Source organism: Symphodus melops, assembly GCF_947650265.1.
Source record: "Symphodus melops genome assembly, chromosome: 13".
NCBI classification, from domain to species: Eukaryota; Metazoa; Chordata; class Actinopteri; order Labriformes; family Labridae; genus Symphodus; species Symphodus melops.
In genome coordinates this window covers 3227203-3241777 of record NC_136703.1, presented here as the reverse complement: position 1 = coordinate 3241777, position 14575 = coordinate 3227203, and the positions used below count along the sequence as shown (strand labels likewise).

The 14575-nt window shown below is 41.2% G+C and overlaps 1 protein-coding gene across 2 annotated transcripts in view; it reads left to right on the top strand.

The window, feature by feature from the left end:
* The window catches only part of chrna4b (cholinergic receptor, nicotinic, alpha 4b), a 44545-nt gene that overhangs the window by 20214 nt on the left and 9756 nt on the right, over positions 1 to 14575 (top strand). The window contains exons 1-2 of one of the 2 annotated variants that reach the window (XM_079360121.1): positions 8239 to 8608; positions 12837 to 12988. In XM_079360121.1, coding sequence (XP_079216247.1) covers positions 8557 to 8608; positions 12837 to 12988 — 204 coding nt within the window. In that variant the 5' untranslated portion in view covers positions 8239 to 8556. Of the gene's footprint in view, positions 1 to 8238; positions 8609 to 12836; positions 12989 to 14575 lie in introns of those variants that run through there. The other variant, XM_079360122.1, reaches the window with a different exon arrangement.

Genomic DNA, 14575 nt, shown 5'->3' with positions numbered 1-14575 from the left:
TTTTTTACTACATCAGCCTTAGGCGGACTGACAAGCTTTGTTTAATACATAGTAGGTGTGTTATATTATAGCATGCATGTTATGCATACAGTAAATATATAGTTAGTGGCCGACAGCGGTCACCTGTTGATTTAATTAATAGACATTCTTTAAAATGTTTAAACACTCTTTGACAGAGGCTGCATTAGCTGTTTATGTTTTTATTCTCATAGTCATCATTTGCTTTAATGCAAATCTGCATTTAAGCACCGCCATCTCACATTTATACCACTGCCAAGTTTTCCTTGATAAAGCTGCTAAATAAAGACACAAGAAATAACCACAGAAGCTTTGATTGGGACATTTAAGGGGAGTATTAAATTGTTATTAAACTTGCTGGCATCTTATTTTTCTATAAAATGTACTGTATGTTTCAACATGCAAGTGGTTTTTCATTTATATATACAAGCTGACAATACATAAATAAGCCAAGAAAAAAAAATAAAAAAAGACTAGTTCATGTATATGTAAACGTCAGCACACCCACACACAGTCACATGTGCACACCTGTGTACATACATAATCTCAAACGCACACAGACAGAAGAAAACTAAAAAAAAAAATATTGGCCTGAACCTTTTTTTCTTTGTCTTTTATTCGGCTTCACTGCTTATATGGAAACGATCTGTTCAAACGGGTTAAAGCAGGAGATAAAAGGTTCTTTATGTGCTGTAGCACTGGGTTCAGTATCCTTTCTGAGTGTTGCCCAACACTTTATTTTCAGTTTTCTGTAAAGCAAAACTCCGCTGTCTCTTGTTTGTTGGCATTTCTTATAAATATTGGCAGTTAATATTAAACTGGTTCATCGCCCAAACTTTACTTTCTGGATGAATTTGTGGTTCAAGGTGCATTAGAGCGTGCAGCTGGAGCTCAGTTGGTACAGTGCAGTCGTTTGTCTCTCTACTGGAAGGTCGAGGGTTCGATCCCCAACTGCTGCAGACACATGTCCGATGTGTCCTTGAGCAAGACAGTTAATTCCAAGTTGCTCGAGTTGCATTGTCGATGGGCATGACTGTGTATGTGTGACATGAAGTGTAAAAGCTCTTTGAGTAGTCAGAAGACTAAAATAGAACATTTTACGATTGACGCGCTCTAAAAAGTAGGGACCCAGTCTACACTGCTATTTGAACTCTACACCTAAAAGATGGTGATTGTAGGGAACTTTTCATGGCCACTATTGTAGGAGTGTATGTGTTCACTCGGGAAAAAAAAAAGACTTTTCAGTGAGTCCTTGCTGGGTTCATCTGAGATGTTTCATTTGAAGGCGATCCTCTGCCCTCAGCTGTTTTCTGTCAAGGATGGAGGCCAACAAGAAGACCTTGTCTCTTTTCAGTGAGAATAACTAACTCTGTGTGGAGAGAAACAGCAAGGTGGTTTTATGCTTCAGAGCACTGTACCTTATATTACTAAGAGTTCATTATTTTTCTTTGCTGTAGGAAAACAAAATTGCAAACAAGCTAGTTGAAAATCTTCAGAGGTGTGTTATACAACTCTGTTGGACAGAAATGAGAGGGACATTTTCTGTCCTATAGCTTCCTGGTGTTTCTTTTAAATAAACATGATTAAATTACTGTAAAGGAGGTGCCTCTGTGAATGTGAAAACATTTCTTCCTTAAACAGAATTATACTTCCATCGGCTAAAATCATGTCGGAGAATGTAAAGGATGCAGAGCTGGAAGAAGCTAAGTATTCTTCAATACATGTCAAATGTACAAGGCAATCTGAAGAAATGACACACACTTAGTGGTTCTTCTGCTCAGCCTTGGCCAACACCACTGCTGCTTGATGCTTTTATATAGTGTAAATGCTTGGTGTATTCATTTTTAAAAGAGTCTAAGTGGCACAAAAGCTGCAGTTGTTCTATGTGGGGAAAAGCAGCGTTAAAAAGAAGTGCTCATTCTCAAGGTGTTCCATTTCTGACCCCTCCCCTCCATTTACTGTTTTTTGTTTAATTTCCTGTCAATGTCAGGGCTTCAGTCCCAGCTTCTTGTCAGTAAATATGCTTTTCTCTTAGTCATATTTCTCATCTGAGAGAGCGTCAACATTGACATTGCAATATTTTGCTATAATAGTATTGATATTACTTGCACACAGAGGTGCTGCGGTCCATGAACACTCACAAACTTAAACCAAAGCACTGGCCCAAAATGTGCACGTTTTACCACAATTGTTGGAAGAAAGAAAAACCTCCCTGAGGGTGCCTCGTCAATGCCCTGTTAAATGTTGCATGCATGATTGCTGTGGAAACCAAAGTTTGTCAATGAAAGTCAAAAAAAGACAAATGAAGGGGAATTATCTGCCTGCAGCGAAAAAAAGAAACGGGGAAAAAGTGAATGAGGAGTATGCAGGCGTGATGATACAGTAATGAACCAGCCGACTGATTTTTGCCTTGGGTCCCAGCCGACTCCGGAGTCTCCTCTGCTTGTACTAACTTATATCCTCCGTGGACATCTTTATAATGTAGTAACAATAGGTCTGAACTGTCAGTGTTCGTCACATGAAGGAATGACGGCTCGTGGTCCGGGCACATGGCATCATTTGGTCTCATGATGTTTGCACTTATTGATTTTCTTTCTAATCAAAATAACATTGATTTGAAATCACAGTGTGAAAGGACAACCCTGTGTTATCATAACACGGGCTAATGGTTATGAAATTGTCACTAAATTACTGTAAATTGTATTTAACAGGTTATGTACCATGACAACACTGTGCCCATTAAAGGAAAAGGGGGTGGAGCTATAGGAGCAATAATACCACTATCCTGTCGGGTTCATTCATTACATATAGCTAATAACTGTTTCTGAAGCGGTTTTTACATATGCACTAGAGCAGGACTACCTCTGCAATCCTCCTGATCTGGTTGTTCACACTCATGATAGACGACTATCTCTGTCAGACAGAAGGAGGGGTGGGGGGGTCTCCTGACTGTTGCTTCGTCTACCACCTTTGTCCCTGTTGTTTAACCTCACATCTTCAGAGTCCATTATACAACGCTTTAATGACAATATTTGCCCCTAAATTAATGCATGTAGTCTGACAGAATTACATTATAAATAAAAGGGCAGAGACCATAACTAAACAAAACTCAGCACAGCCATTTTAGCACAGCCATTTTACATTTGCAGAGATTGCAGTCAAAGGTGCAGTCTGTAATCGTGCTCTGAGCTCAGAGATGAAACATCACCAGCCCCTCCCCCTCACTTTAGGGGAATTCTCACGATTGTATCCTTATTATTATATCCCATAAGCTGCTTTCTCACTTTGGCTTACTCTGCAGAAACAATGGTAGGGGGCTGTCAGGAGAAACTCAAATAAAGTCAGAGTGAAAAACTTGGCTGTATGCGTTCACTCATGCAGCTCACCCCGAAACCTTCAGGAGTTTTTCAGGAGTTTCGTGCAAAAATGTGTAAAATAGTCATATTTCGAGTTTAATTAACTAAAGAGGAATAAAGCAAAACTCTTGGCTTTTGTCCCTAAAAGTAAAACAGTAACATCAAAGTAGCCCCAGACGACATCTGAGATGACAACATTTTGTTCAAGCTTTGTCTGCATGTGGATAACAGATGGCGTTTCCCCTCACAGATGCCTCAGGTGCCTCATCTCGGCTGGTACCTGTAAGCTGGCCATCTCAACTCACCCCTGGGCGGCTGCAGGTGGCTCACAGTTGGCATCCAACTATGTCAATATTTGCATTTGCCCACAGCATTCAGGATGGTTTCAACATCCATCCACTGCTTCAGGGTGTTTGTTTCATCCACTTTTTTCTCCAACTAAAAAGAAAACTAGACAAAAGAAGACTGAGGCAGCAACATAATTATGTTCATCTGAGCCTGAAAGACTACCCTTTATTCTGATCCCTACAGGATAGAAGTACATGTGAAAAGTCTTTATTTTACACTCATAATCCAGGAAAGTGCAGATGGGATTTGTGTCTCAATTCTTTCAAGAAGCAGCGGCAATGATTGACAGGAGAAGTTGGCAGCTCTAGTATGCTAGGTGTTTATGCATGCATGGGATGAATCCCTGTGTCTGTGTGGGTTTGTGCGCATGAAGGTGGATGCGTGTCAGTGTGAGAGTAACAAAGAGAGCCGAATGAATCACTAAGGCAAAAACATGCGCTGTTGAGCGCAGGCTGACCTGTTGATCTCAGATCCCCGGGCGGTTCCACAGAGCTCTCCTCACAGTCCGGCTTCAGTGGGAACACGCTCTGTGGTCTGATCAATACTACGGATGCCTCACTGGGTTTTGGGAGCCCATCAATAATGCTACTGTTCTAACCTGTGATTCAATCCCCACAAGACCACGGGCAGTTGTCTGATTAACGTGAAATCTATAGCTGCACCGCCCACTATTCTTGTTGTCATACACATCTTTGCATCCCTGCTCTCAGCGCTGTGTTGAGGCAGGATCGTCTATCTCTTTGTTAGGACCAGACAGAAATGTGATGTACTCGTGTTTGAGGGTTATTGAGCCCAAAATGTTTAAGAAAAATCCAGAAGCATCTTAGAGAAGCTTCCTATCTTACGTCTTAAGATATGGAGAGTCTAGGATAATCTTTTTAATCTTAATCTATACTGTAGGAACGAGTCTTATCCCAAGGAACTCCAACATGCTTGATCCTTGAGCCCGGGCGGGTGTGGCTCAGTGGTTGGGTCAGTCATGTCTCGATAGGAAGGTTGGGGATCCTTTAGCCACACGTCCGATGTGTCCTTACGCAAGACACTTAAATGTATAAATGTGTAAGAATGTGAATAGCTTATACTGATGGCCACTTAGCAGCCTCTGCCATCAGTGTGTGAGTGAGTGTGAGTGGGTCGGTTTGACCTGCGACGTAACAGTGCTTTGAGTGGTCAGGAGATGAGAAAAACACTATACGAGCTCAAGTCCATTCACCATCAAATTTTAAATCCCTAATCATCTTGCTGAGTTTGACGACAAATACCCAAAAAGTTGCAAGCAATGGAGCATTAAGCACATTTAGGGACAAACTTACTGACCTAATTCAGAGTATAATAGAAGGAAAGTTAGCTTAGTTAGCAGCTGTTGACTTTTAGTTGCTTGTGTTAAAAGTAATCAAAGAACAGCCATGTGGATTAAAGGCGTATCTTACAGTATGTCACCTGGGGAGAAAGGAGAGTTAGGAGAGCTTAGCTGTTATCCCAAAGTTAGGAGAATTAAACCGTGGATGCTGTAATAGACTTTCCTTAAAGAAAGAAAGAGACATGATGTCTTTATGAGTGATAATCTGGTGGGTGTGTTTTTTTTATTCTCATGTCCTAACCTTCATTAACATTGCAACCACACAGTTCAGATAGAATCTGAAGCTTCTGCTATAAAGCCCACTGTTTTCTCCTCCACAAGGACAATAATTGGGGTCTCACAGTTTGAGCAATCCTAAAACTCCATCATGTGCAAAAAGATTTTAAATTACAGAGAAAAACACACAAGTATTGGCTTCTTTCTTTGAACATGTGAGAGTAAAGGATCATTTATTATGTCTTTCCAGAATATGTCTTATGCTAAACAGGGTCTTCCAGGAAGAACTCTCTGAAAATGTGCAGTAATGTTCCCATATTTAAATGAGGGCTTGTAGCATTTATGAATCCATTTAATGTTGTAATAAAGAGCTAGACCATGTTGTACAAACTAAATGGAGAGGGTATACCCTGTTTTTTATTTATTTATCTGCTATAGGAGCCTTTGAACAGCTCCTCACATGGAAATATCTTAATTTTCAAGTTGAGTCAGATGAGATGATCTTAATCATTTATTTATACCTGGGACAACACATCATTTACTAATCACAGCTGCATCGTCTATATAGGAGCCACGATCACAATCAGACTGAATGTCAGGGTTTGAAAAAGTGTTATTGTTAAAGGACCATTGAGAGAGATATTTGCTGAGTGAGATCATAAAGTGACCTTACTCTATGATCAAACGTTAAGAAAACCTGCTGTGTTGAAGCTTCTCTGACAACAATGCAGCAGCCAGTATGTCCTCACTCTAACTTTAGATTCTGCTCCTGAATGCTCTGGATTATTTGGTAGGCGATGTTTAGGACACCCCTCGATTTGCCAGGCAAACGTAAAACCAGCAGGTGTTGCAGCGATGGAAGCGGGCAGTGGAACTGCTTCAGATAGAAGTGATTGTACCTGACCTAAAAAGCCTCTGCATGTTTCTAATAAGCTCCACCAGCAGAAACCTGCTCCAGCTAGGATCAATATTAGAGATGCTTTTGAGAAATGAAGAGAGGTCTGAAGACGGATGGCTAAACACTGAAGCTTCAGTGTCTGCAACATGCATGCGCCTCGACTCTCAGGAGGAGGGAGACAGTTCTCTCCAGTGTTTTGCATCTTCACTGCAACACCCTAATACAACATGTTTCACGCCCCATGTACAGAGGTTAGAGTCGTCACAGCTTCCGTTGGTTCAAATCTGACTTCTCTACTTTGCAGCTTGTCATCACCCACTCTGCCGTCAGATTTTCTGTCCCTCTTCAGACATCCTTTCTGATAAAGCCCAAATGTTTATTTATTTATTTTATTGCCACAACACTGTGCAAACTTATCTTTTTGGAAAAGTTGTAGAGTGAAGCATTGTGATAGCAACCACCCACCTTTATTGCTCACAAAGATTGCCACAACCCGCCAGTGAGTAACTTTGAGATGTGACCTTCGTAAGCAGGGGTCAAAGGGCTTCTTCTGAGTTTTTTCTGATATCACGGCCAGTTAAAATATTAAAGAGGCTGCTGCAAGAGGTGAGAACTGTCACTCCTTATACTCCCTTAACGCTCCAAGAGTGCGCACATGGTCTTCTCATCAGCTGAGGCGGCCACAGAGGGAGATATATGTGTCTATATGTGGGCGTGAGACAAACGAATGCATGCTTCAGCCACCAGGCTCTAATTGGCCTGTTTGTGCCCTCTGCCCCTCAAGGAAAGGAACATTTCCTCTTCCTGTGGCCCCCTGTCGCTGCGATGTCCCACTTAGAAACTCCTGCTGGACTCCTGTCAGGAATCCAAGTAAATAATCGGCTATTAAATCTCTGATGGTAGGAAGGTACATCTGCGCTGTGGCGGCGCACCGGGGAGAGGAATCTCTTCATCTGTCAAGTCACCGTTAGTCATCACAGGATCAAGAGAACTGCATCTTTGATTAGAAAAATCAATGTGTACACTGCGGAGGCTTTTCTCTGTGGGCTCATAGTGTATTGAAAAGAAGTATATCTGACAGAGACATCTACAGCAGCAAAATATATCTCCGCCCGAACCTCTTTTGTATCATGTAACAGAGTCAGGAAGAACTGTCGGAAAGTCAGAAGCAGGATTCTGCATAGTCGATCTTAAGTAAACATGACTTTTGAGTCAAATCTTTTTAAGTGTCTCCCGGTATATTCTCAGTCTTTATGTCATTAGAACCGACATGTTGGCATTGCTGGGGAAAACCGCAAAGATGAAGGACAGCAAACACCTCAAGCAAATGTAGCTGTCTCAATAGATGGTCTGTCCATTGGCACTGAGCCTTGGTGACGAAGTGTAAAAGCCATAAAAGGAGTCTGGCAGGGAAGCACAGGGTGGTTGCAGAGAGGGAGAAGTCTCTGTCTGTGTGTGAGGCATTACGCTGGAGATAAATTGACAGCAGGTGAGGGTCAGGGGTGTAAAAAGAGCGAGGAGGGTGGTAAGATAAAGGGAGATGGGGTTTTAGATTTTATGCTCCTTGGAGACTGTGCAGTGAGTAGATTGAAGATTATCCAGAGGTGCTATGACTCACTGGCACCTCTACCAGACTGGACTCTGACAAGCATCTACACACAAGCATCTACACACACTGTAACACCTCTCACATACAGATAACTGATCTACACACACACACACACACACACACACACACACACACACACACACACACACACACACACACACTGCAGACACACGGGTATACTGTTTGCAGGAGTAAAAAATAACATTTTAAAAAAAGTTCAGCCTTTTTTTACAGAAAACTGGAACATGCATGGAGGAAAGAAAATAAGTGGGAGGGAAATGCAAAGAGAAAAATGAGGTGTGTGTGTGAGTGAGTGAGAGAGAGAGAGATAAAGAGAGAGAGAGAGAGAGAGAGAGATGAGATGAGATGAGGAGGCGGAGAGATGGGAGGTGAGGGAGGGAGTAATGTAGACAGGGAGGGAGGAGAAGAAGAGAGGGATAAGCCACACTTGGATGAAGGGTTCCAGCGGAGCGAGGAGGGACTTTCAGGTGTTGAAGGATAACCACAGGTCTGTGCTCATTCATACGCACACACACTCGGAGCGGACTGAAGGGCAGCTGAAGAGATGGACAGATGGTAACAGGAGGTAGACGAGGCCGTGGGCAGACATGGACCTACATGACCTCGCTGTCTGACTCTTTAACCTCCTGAGGACTCGCCTGTGACAGAACAGATGACCTTTCATCGCAGCTGAAATCCAGCACAAGTTGGAGGGAGTCCACTCAAAGAGTTGGATACGACTGAGGGCAATATGGATATATACACATTTTTAATCTTTCTTTTCTTCAATTTTCCTCCACAAGGTAAATCCGCTGACTTTCTTGAAATAAAGGCAGTTCATCTGTAGTTTTTATTTATTGAAATAAGGGACTGTAGGGAATTTACAAGTGGTAGAAAAAACACATAAGGGGAGAGGTGGAGCCAAACTGGGAGCTTATTTGAGTAATTTTATAGTTATTTTCTGTTAATAACACTAAAATAAATGGATTCTCTTTGGCCAGGTTCATTATCACTGTGTGTGTGAGAATCTGAACCCTATTTATAGAAAGGGGAGGAACCCACAAACCCCAGATGTGCTCTTTTTGTCATATTTCACCTGATTTACTTTGTTTTTGATTAATATTCCTCAAGATGTCAGTTTCATGTTTTCTATGTAAAATAGCTCTTTAAAAAAATAAAAACCTGTCGCGGTCACCGTAGCCCTGCCAATAACCAATCATTCTGCCCATGCATTTATAGATATTAAGAATAAAATACAAGTTAAATTGTTGTTGGTATTGGTGTCTAATTGGAAGTATCACACTGTACCGTTGATAAATGGGCTATATCTAAATACATAAACACACATAAATAATCACATTATTATCCCAATTAGTGTTTTATGCAAATATTTAACTGTAACTTTTCTAAGTAAAGATGATCTACTGTCCTTCCTGATTTATATCAAAAATTAAAAAAACATTTTTCATCAGATCAGTTAATCCTTTTATTGATTCCCAGTGGGGAAATCCAAGCGCAGCAGTAAAAGACCAGAAGAAAAGCATGCGTATGAGAACAAATAAAATGTATATATTTGACATATTAAATGTCCAGTTATGAGATGAAGTGAAATAATATTTTGCCATTAGAATAAACTAAACTTTGTTCTCTGTTTTGGTTGTTGTCGTCATACAGTACATGGGAGTTCAGTCTTAAACCAGCTATTGGAGATCAATGATTGTGTGAGTCAATAAGCTGTAAGGACCAATTAGACTCCAAGAAAATCAACAGGTAGACGATCATGTGACAACAAAGACAATGTGGTGCTGTAAGAAAGTTAAATCCTCGTTATAGGAAAATATCAACACTAAGTGTATTGAATTCAAATTACTTTATTATCTCTTAAGAACTTCAGTCGTGTGAAAAGCATCAGTGCGCACATGAAAGATTGCAGTCAACATCTACAGTGCAATTAAAAAGCACTGAGTGAGGGGACGCTTGTACTGTAAGCCATAACACATGAGGCATGACAGGTTAGCTATAAATAATGCTGCAATTCTAATATGGCTTAAAAATGAATAAATAACAGTATTTCCACAGATGTGATTTATCTTCTATTATTGGGAAAGTATTGGGGGCATACTTGGCTCTTTTTTTGGGGGGAGGCAGTGGCTCAGTTGGTAGAGCGTTCGACTCCTAATAGGAAGGTTGAGGGCTTGATACCCAACTCTTCCAGCAACATGGTCGATATGTGCTTCGGCAAGACACCCAGATTTGCTCCCACTGCTTTCTGTTCATGGCAAATGAATGGGATTAGTTACTTCTGATGGTGTCACTACATAGCAATCTAAGTGTGACATGTTGTAAAAACACTTTACGTCAGAAGAATAGAAAAGTGCTGTTTAAGCTCAAGTCTTTTTACCATTTGGTTTCAGCCAACACTGAAGGTGAAGTACCCATATGAGTGTCAGGGTACTATATAAATATATATCTCAAGAGTTGTGTGGATAATGTGAAAAAGGGAAATGAGTTTAGAGAAAATAATGCAACTGTTTAGTTTAATTAAAAAAACAAAAGGACTCTGGGTCAAGGACAGGGCCCCTCCTCCCCTATCCAAACACTTTTCAGACGGTCCCTAATGAAGCTCAAATCCCTCTTTATTTATCAGAATGACTGGGAGTTTCCGAAGGATAATCTGCAGCGATTAGCTTCTCAATTAGTGACAAAAACACACAACCTTGAGGACACAGAATAAAAAAACGACACTTTTTTTTCTATCGTCTTAATGGGTCCTAAAAAAAAAAATCCCTCCGTTGCTTAGTGACCTAGTAAAAAGCAATATCCGCCTTGTTCAGGAGCAAGACTCGTAAGAAAATTTGCTGCTCAAGCATTATTGGTCTGCGTGGATACATAGATCATACGAGGACAGAATGGGTTCATTACTCTGACACATCTAGTTTAATCATCATCAAGCTGTTACGATTGGGCCTAAACAAGATGCAATCATTTTTGTACCAGATTTTTTTTTTTTTAGATAAGTCACATAATGAATCTTGTATTATGTGAAATGCATAAATATAAATATGAAGTGAGAGCATACAACAAAAGCATATTCTGGGGAAAGTCCGGGTTAAAGGTGATGGAACAGGATATTTTCTCCAAAAAAAAGGAGAAGATGTTGATGTATAAAAGTCAACTGAACTGAAAAGTTTTTAGAGTGAAAATGGATTGTTCCCCCCACTCTATACCGTCTGGGAACATCACAGTTTGTTCCAGTGCTATTCATAGTGTCCTGTAAAGCACACCGTACAGAAGTAAACTCATCCAACAGTTAGCCGCACACATTACTGCTCTGACCCGCGCACTCTCAAAGTCAGGACACCCTGCGAGCTCCCCCATCTAAACCCATTAGTTGCGAGGCTCCTGTAGAATCTACCCGTGCGTCTCTCTTTATCTAATATCAGCTGCGTTGGACAGCTATCGCTCTGAGCTGATGTGATCAAACAAAGGTACCCGTGTGTGCGTGCGTGCGTGTTTTCTCTCTGTTAAAAAATAAAATACACGGAGACGTTTCAAGGTTGTTTCACGTCAAACAGATTCATATGCAAATGGGGAGAAAAGATGTTGGGAAAAGAAAACTATGCCCATTTAATAAGATATTGATCCCGTGCCTTTTAAGAATTGTGGATGTCAGTTTTCAAGCAAGTGAAGGACAGCCCGTCAGCCGTAATGGAGTGGGCAGGGGGACCAGAGAGGAAGGCCAGCAGCATGACAACAACACCTAGGTCCCTGTTTTCAGACCGCAAGTAGATAGCCTAATATAAAGACAGAGTGATATATAGCCTTCCTGTGCAATAACACAACTGATGTGTTAATAAGGTAATATAAAAAAAACTGCCCTCAGCTCCTGCACAATTAAAACTTCCTGCAATAAACAATGCAAACATTATAATGCTACACACACAAGATGGACAGTGAAATATGCAGCCGTGCAAAGAAAAATGAAATATCAGTGAGGTTGGTGAAATATAAATCACAGCACATGATGTATTGCTGTGCCATTGAACTACCGGCACAGATGCACAAGGTCCAGAATAGAAAAATACCTCGCTGAATATCGGGATAGGAATACAAAGGACATTGTACTGTACGAGCTTTGGGACGACCCCGTCTCTTTAATTGTACCCGGACCTTGTTAGGGTCATCGTCAGTGCTGTGTGAGCCAATTCTTAACTGAATGCGTGTGTGTGTATGTGTGTGTGCATGTGTGTGATTGAGTTGCTCCATTAAGGCATGGCAGAGAGCGAGAAACCAAGGCTGTGAGGGGGCAAGAGGGAGAGCCAGGGAGGGGGCAAGAGGGAGAGCCAGGGAGGGCGCGAGGGGGCAAGAAGGAGAGCCAGGGAGGGCGAGAGGGAGGCCATGAGGGAGCAAGGGGGCAAGCGAGGGGGCAAGCGAGGGAGGGTTGGAGCGGAGAGACATCAGGACAGATCGCTCCATCAGCACGTCTGCTCAGAGACATAGAGGATGTCCTCAGAATCAGATTCATCCTTCCTCTTTTATTTTCTCTCATCTCCTGCCCTCCCCTCCCCCCAAACCCCCCCATCCACTCTCTCTGTTTGTTTCATCTCTCAGACAGCGTCTCATGTAACCATACGCCACCTGTATGACAGAGGTCACCCTCCTTTTAGATTACACTCTGTATCTGCCACTGTGGATTCTTTATCGTGGCATAGCAAAGCAGCTAAATCAATTATTGATGAAATGCATTGCATACATTTGAATATATATTCAATGTTAATGCTATCCATTTGAAATTATAGAAATGCAACAAGAAAATCAAATTAAACTGTTTTCATGTCTGAGGTCACTGGCAAAGTGTGTTTAGAAGAGATGCAGCTTTAACCGTCCATTTAAATGCAGTTTGGAACAAAGATCAACATGTTTGGTGTTTCCTCACTAAAAAGACAATAAAGGACACAGAAAGACCACAAAAGGTCACGTCATTAGTCAAAGTCTTCATGTGTCTCTTCTTTCTCCCTTGTTCTCCGTCAGCTGATTGTCAGGTTTTTCCTCGAGCTCATGCCGAGGAGAGGCTGCTCCAGGATCTCTTTGTGCGGTACAATAAGCTCTCCAGGCCCGTGGAGAACACCACAGACACGGTGCTCGTCCACTTCGGACTGTCCATCGCTCAGCTTATTGATGTGGTGAGTAAAAAGAATAGTTCAAATCCAAAAGAAATGAGTAATGAAGAAATGTGCAACGACGTCAGCTCTGTAATGATTTATCCTTCATTCTGTTTTCGTGTTATGTTTTTAGGACTTTTTCAGATTCAGGTTACATGATCACGTTAGCCTGTTATTATCAGACCAGTTTGCAAATGATAATAAATATGAAGCTTTGTTAGCTTTGAATTTTCCAAGGGGCATAATCATCGAGTGGCGACAAAAATGTGTCAGTATCTTACAACAAATCACAGCGATGTAATAATTTGTCACAGTGGTTAGCTGTTAAGTTAGCTAGCTAGTGTCAACAGCTGTTCAGTTGGGTTCTAGTTCAACTTAATACACCGACACTTAGCAGTAAAACCATCCATATCCAAAATGTTCCATGTGTACATAATGTTAATGACTCTTAGCATGCTGCACCCCTCTGCCAGTTATCATATCCAACCCTGGTCTCAAGTTATTAACTCAGTTTCAATGATGGACAGTAGAAAAGTAAATTTAATTGAGTATCTTTACTTAAGTATTATTTTAATTATTTCTGGGGGAAACGTTTGACTTTTACTTGAAAGACAAGTATTGAACTTTTGACTCCATTACATTACTATGGATGTTCTTGTTTCTCTCTATTTTGCTCTTAAATCTGCTTCAGTTGTGTTTTCTTAAATACATAAAATCTGATCCAAAAGACAATTGTGTGTTTGTCTAGTTCTGCGTGTTGCCTTACAGCCTGGTTCAAATCCCAGACAGGAGCCTCTCTGTGTGGAGTTTGTATGTTCTCCCCGTGCATGTGTGGGCTCGCTCTTCCTCCCACAGTCCAAACACACTTTATGTTAGCCAGTGACTCTGAATTACCTGTAGGTGTGGCTGGTTGCCTGTCTCTATATGTCAGCCCTGTGATTGGTCCGACAGTACAGGGTGTAACCCCGTCTCATTCCCAATTACAGCTGAGATTGGCTCCAGCGCCCCCTGAGACCCCGAACAGGAAAAGCGTTAAAGACAATGGACGTAAACAGTCATGGTCTCGGTCCAAGAATAAATTACAGCACTGGGGAGAATAAAGTTGCCAAATAGAAGACAGAATCCTTGTCTGCTCATGGGTGCAACAAATATTTTTTAAAAACAAGTACTCAACTTGATTTGACCATGAGTATCTGTACTTTGACTCAACTCAAGAAGTTATGCACTTTGTCCACCACTGCACATTGTGACCACGTGTTTCTGCCAGAGAAAATAAAACATGAGCTGGCATTGAGATTTAATAGTCATATGAGCCAACGCACACGACTAATGACAGCTAGCAGGTGTGATACTGGAGCTTATCTGCTGCAGAGCAGAAACGGCAGGTAAAGCTACTCAGTGTAGTTGCTGAAGAAGTTTTTTTAAATCTTTGTATGTTATCTTAAAAAAAAAATTAAGTTGTGTTGATGCAGAGAAATTGTTTTTACAATGCATTTTCAGAAACATTTTCTGTATTTTGTGTTACACAGTATTCATTATGATCACCTGACAAGGCATGAGAGACAATTTCTAATATCCAGATCACTTATCAGCGGAAATGAAACCACA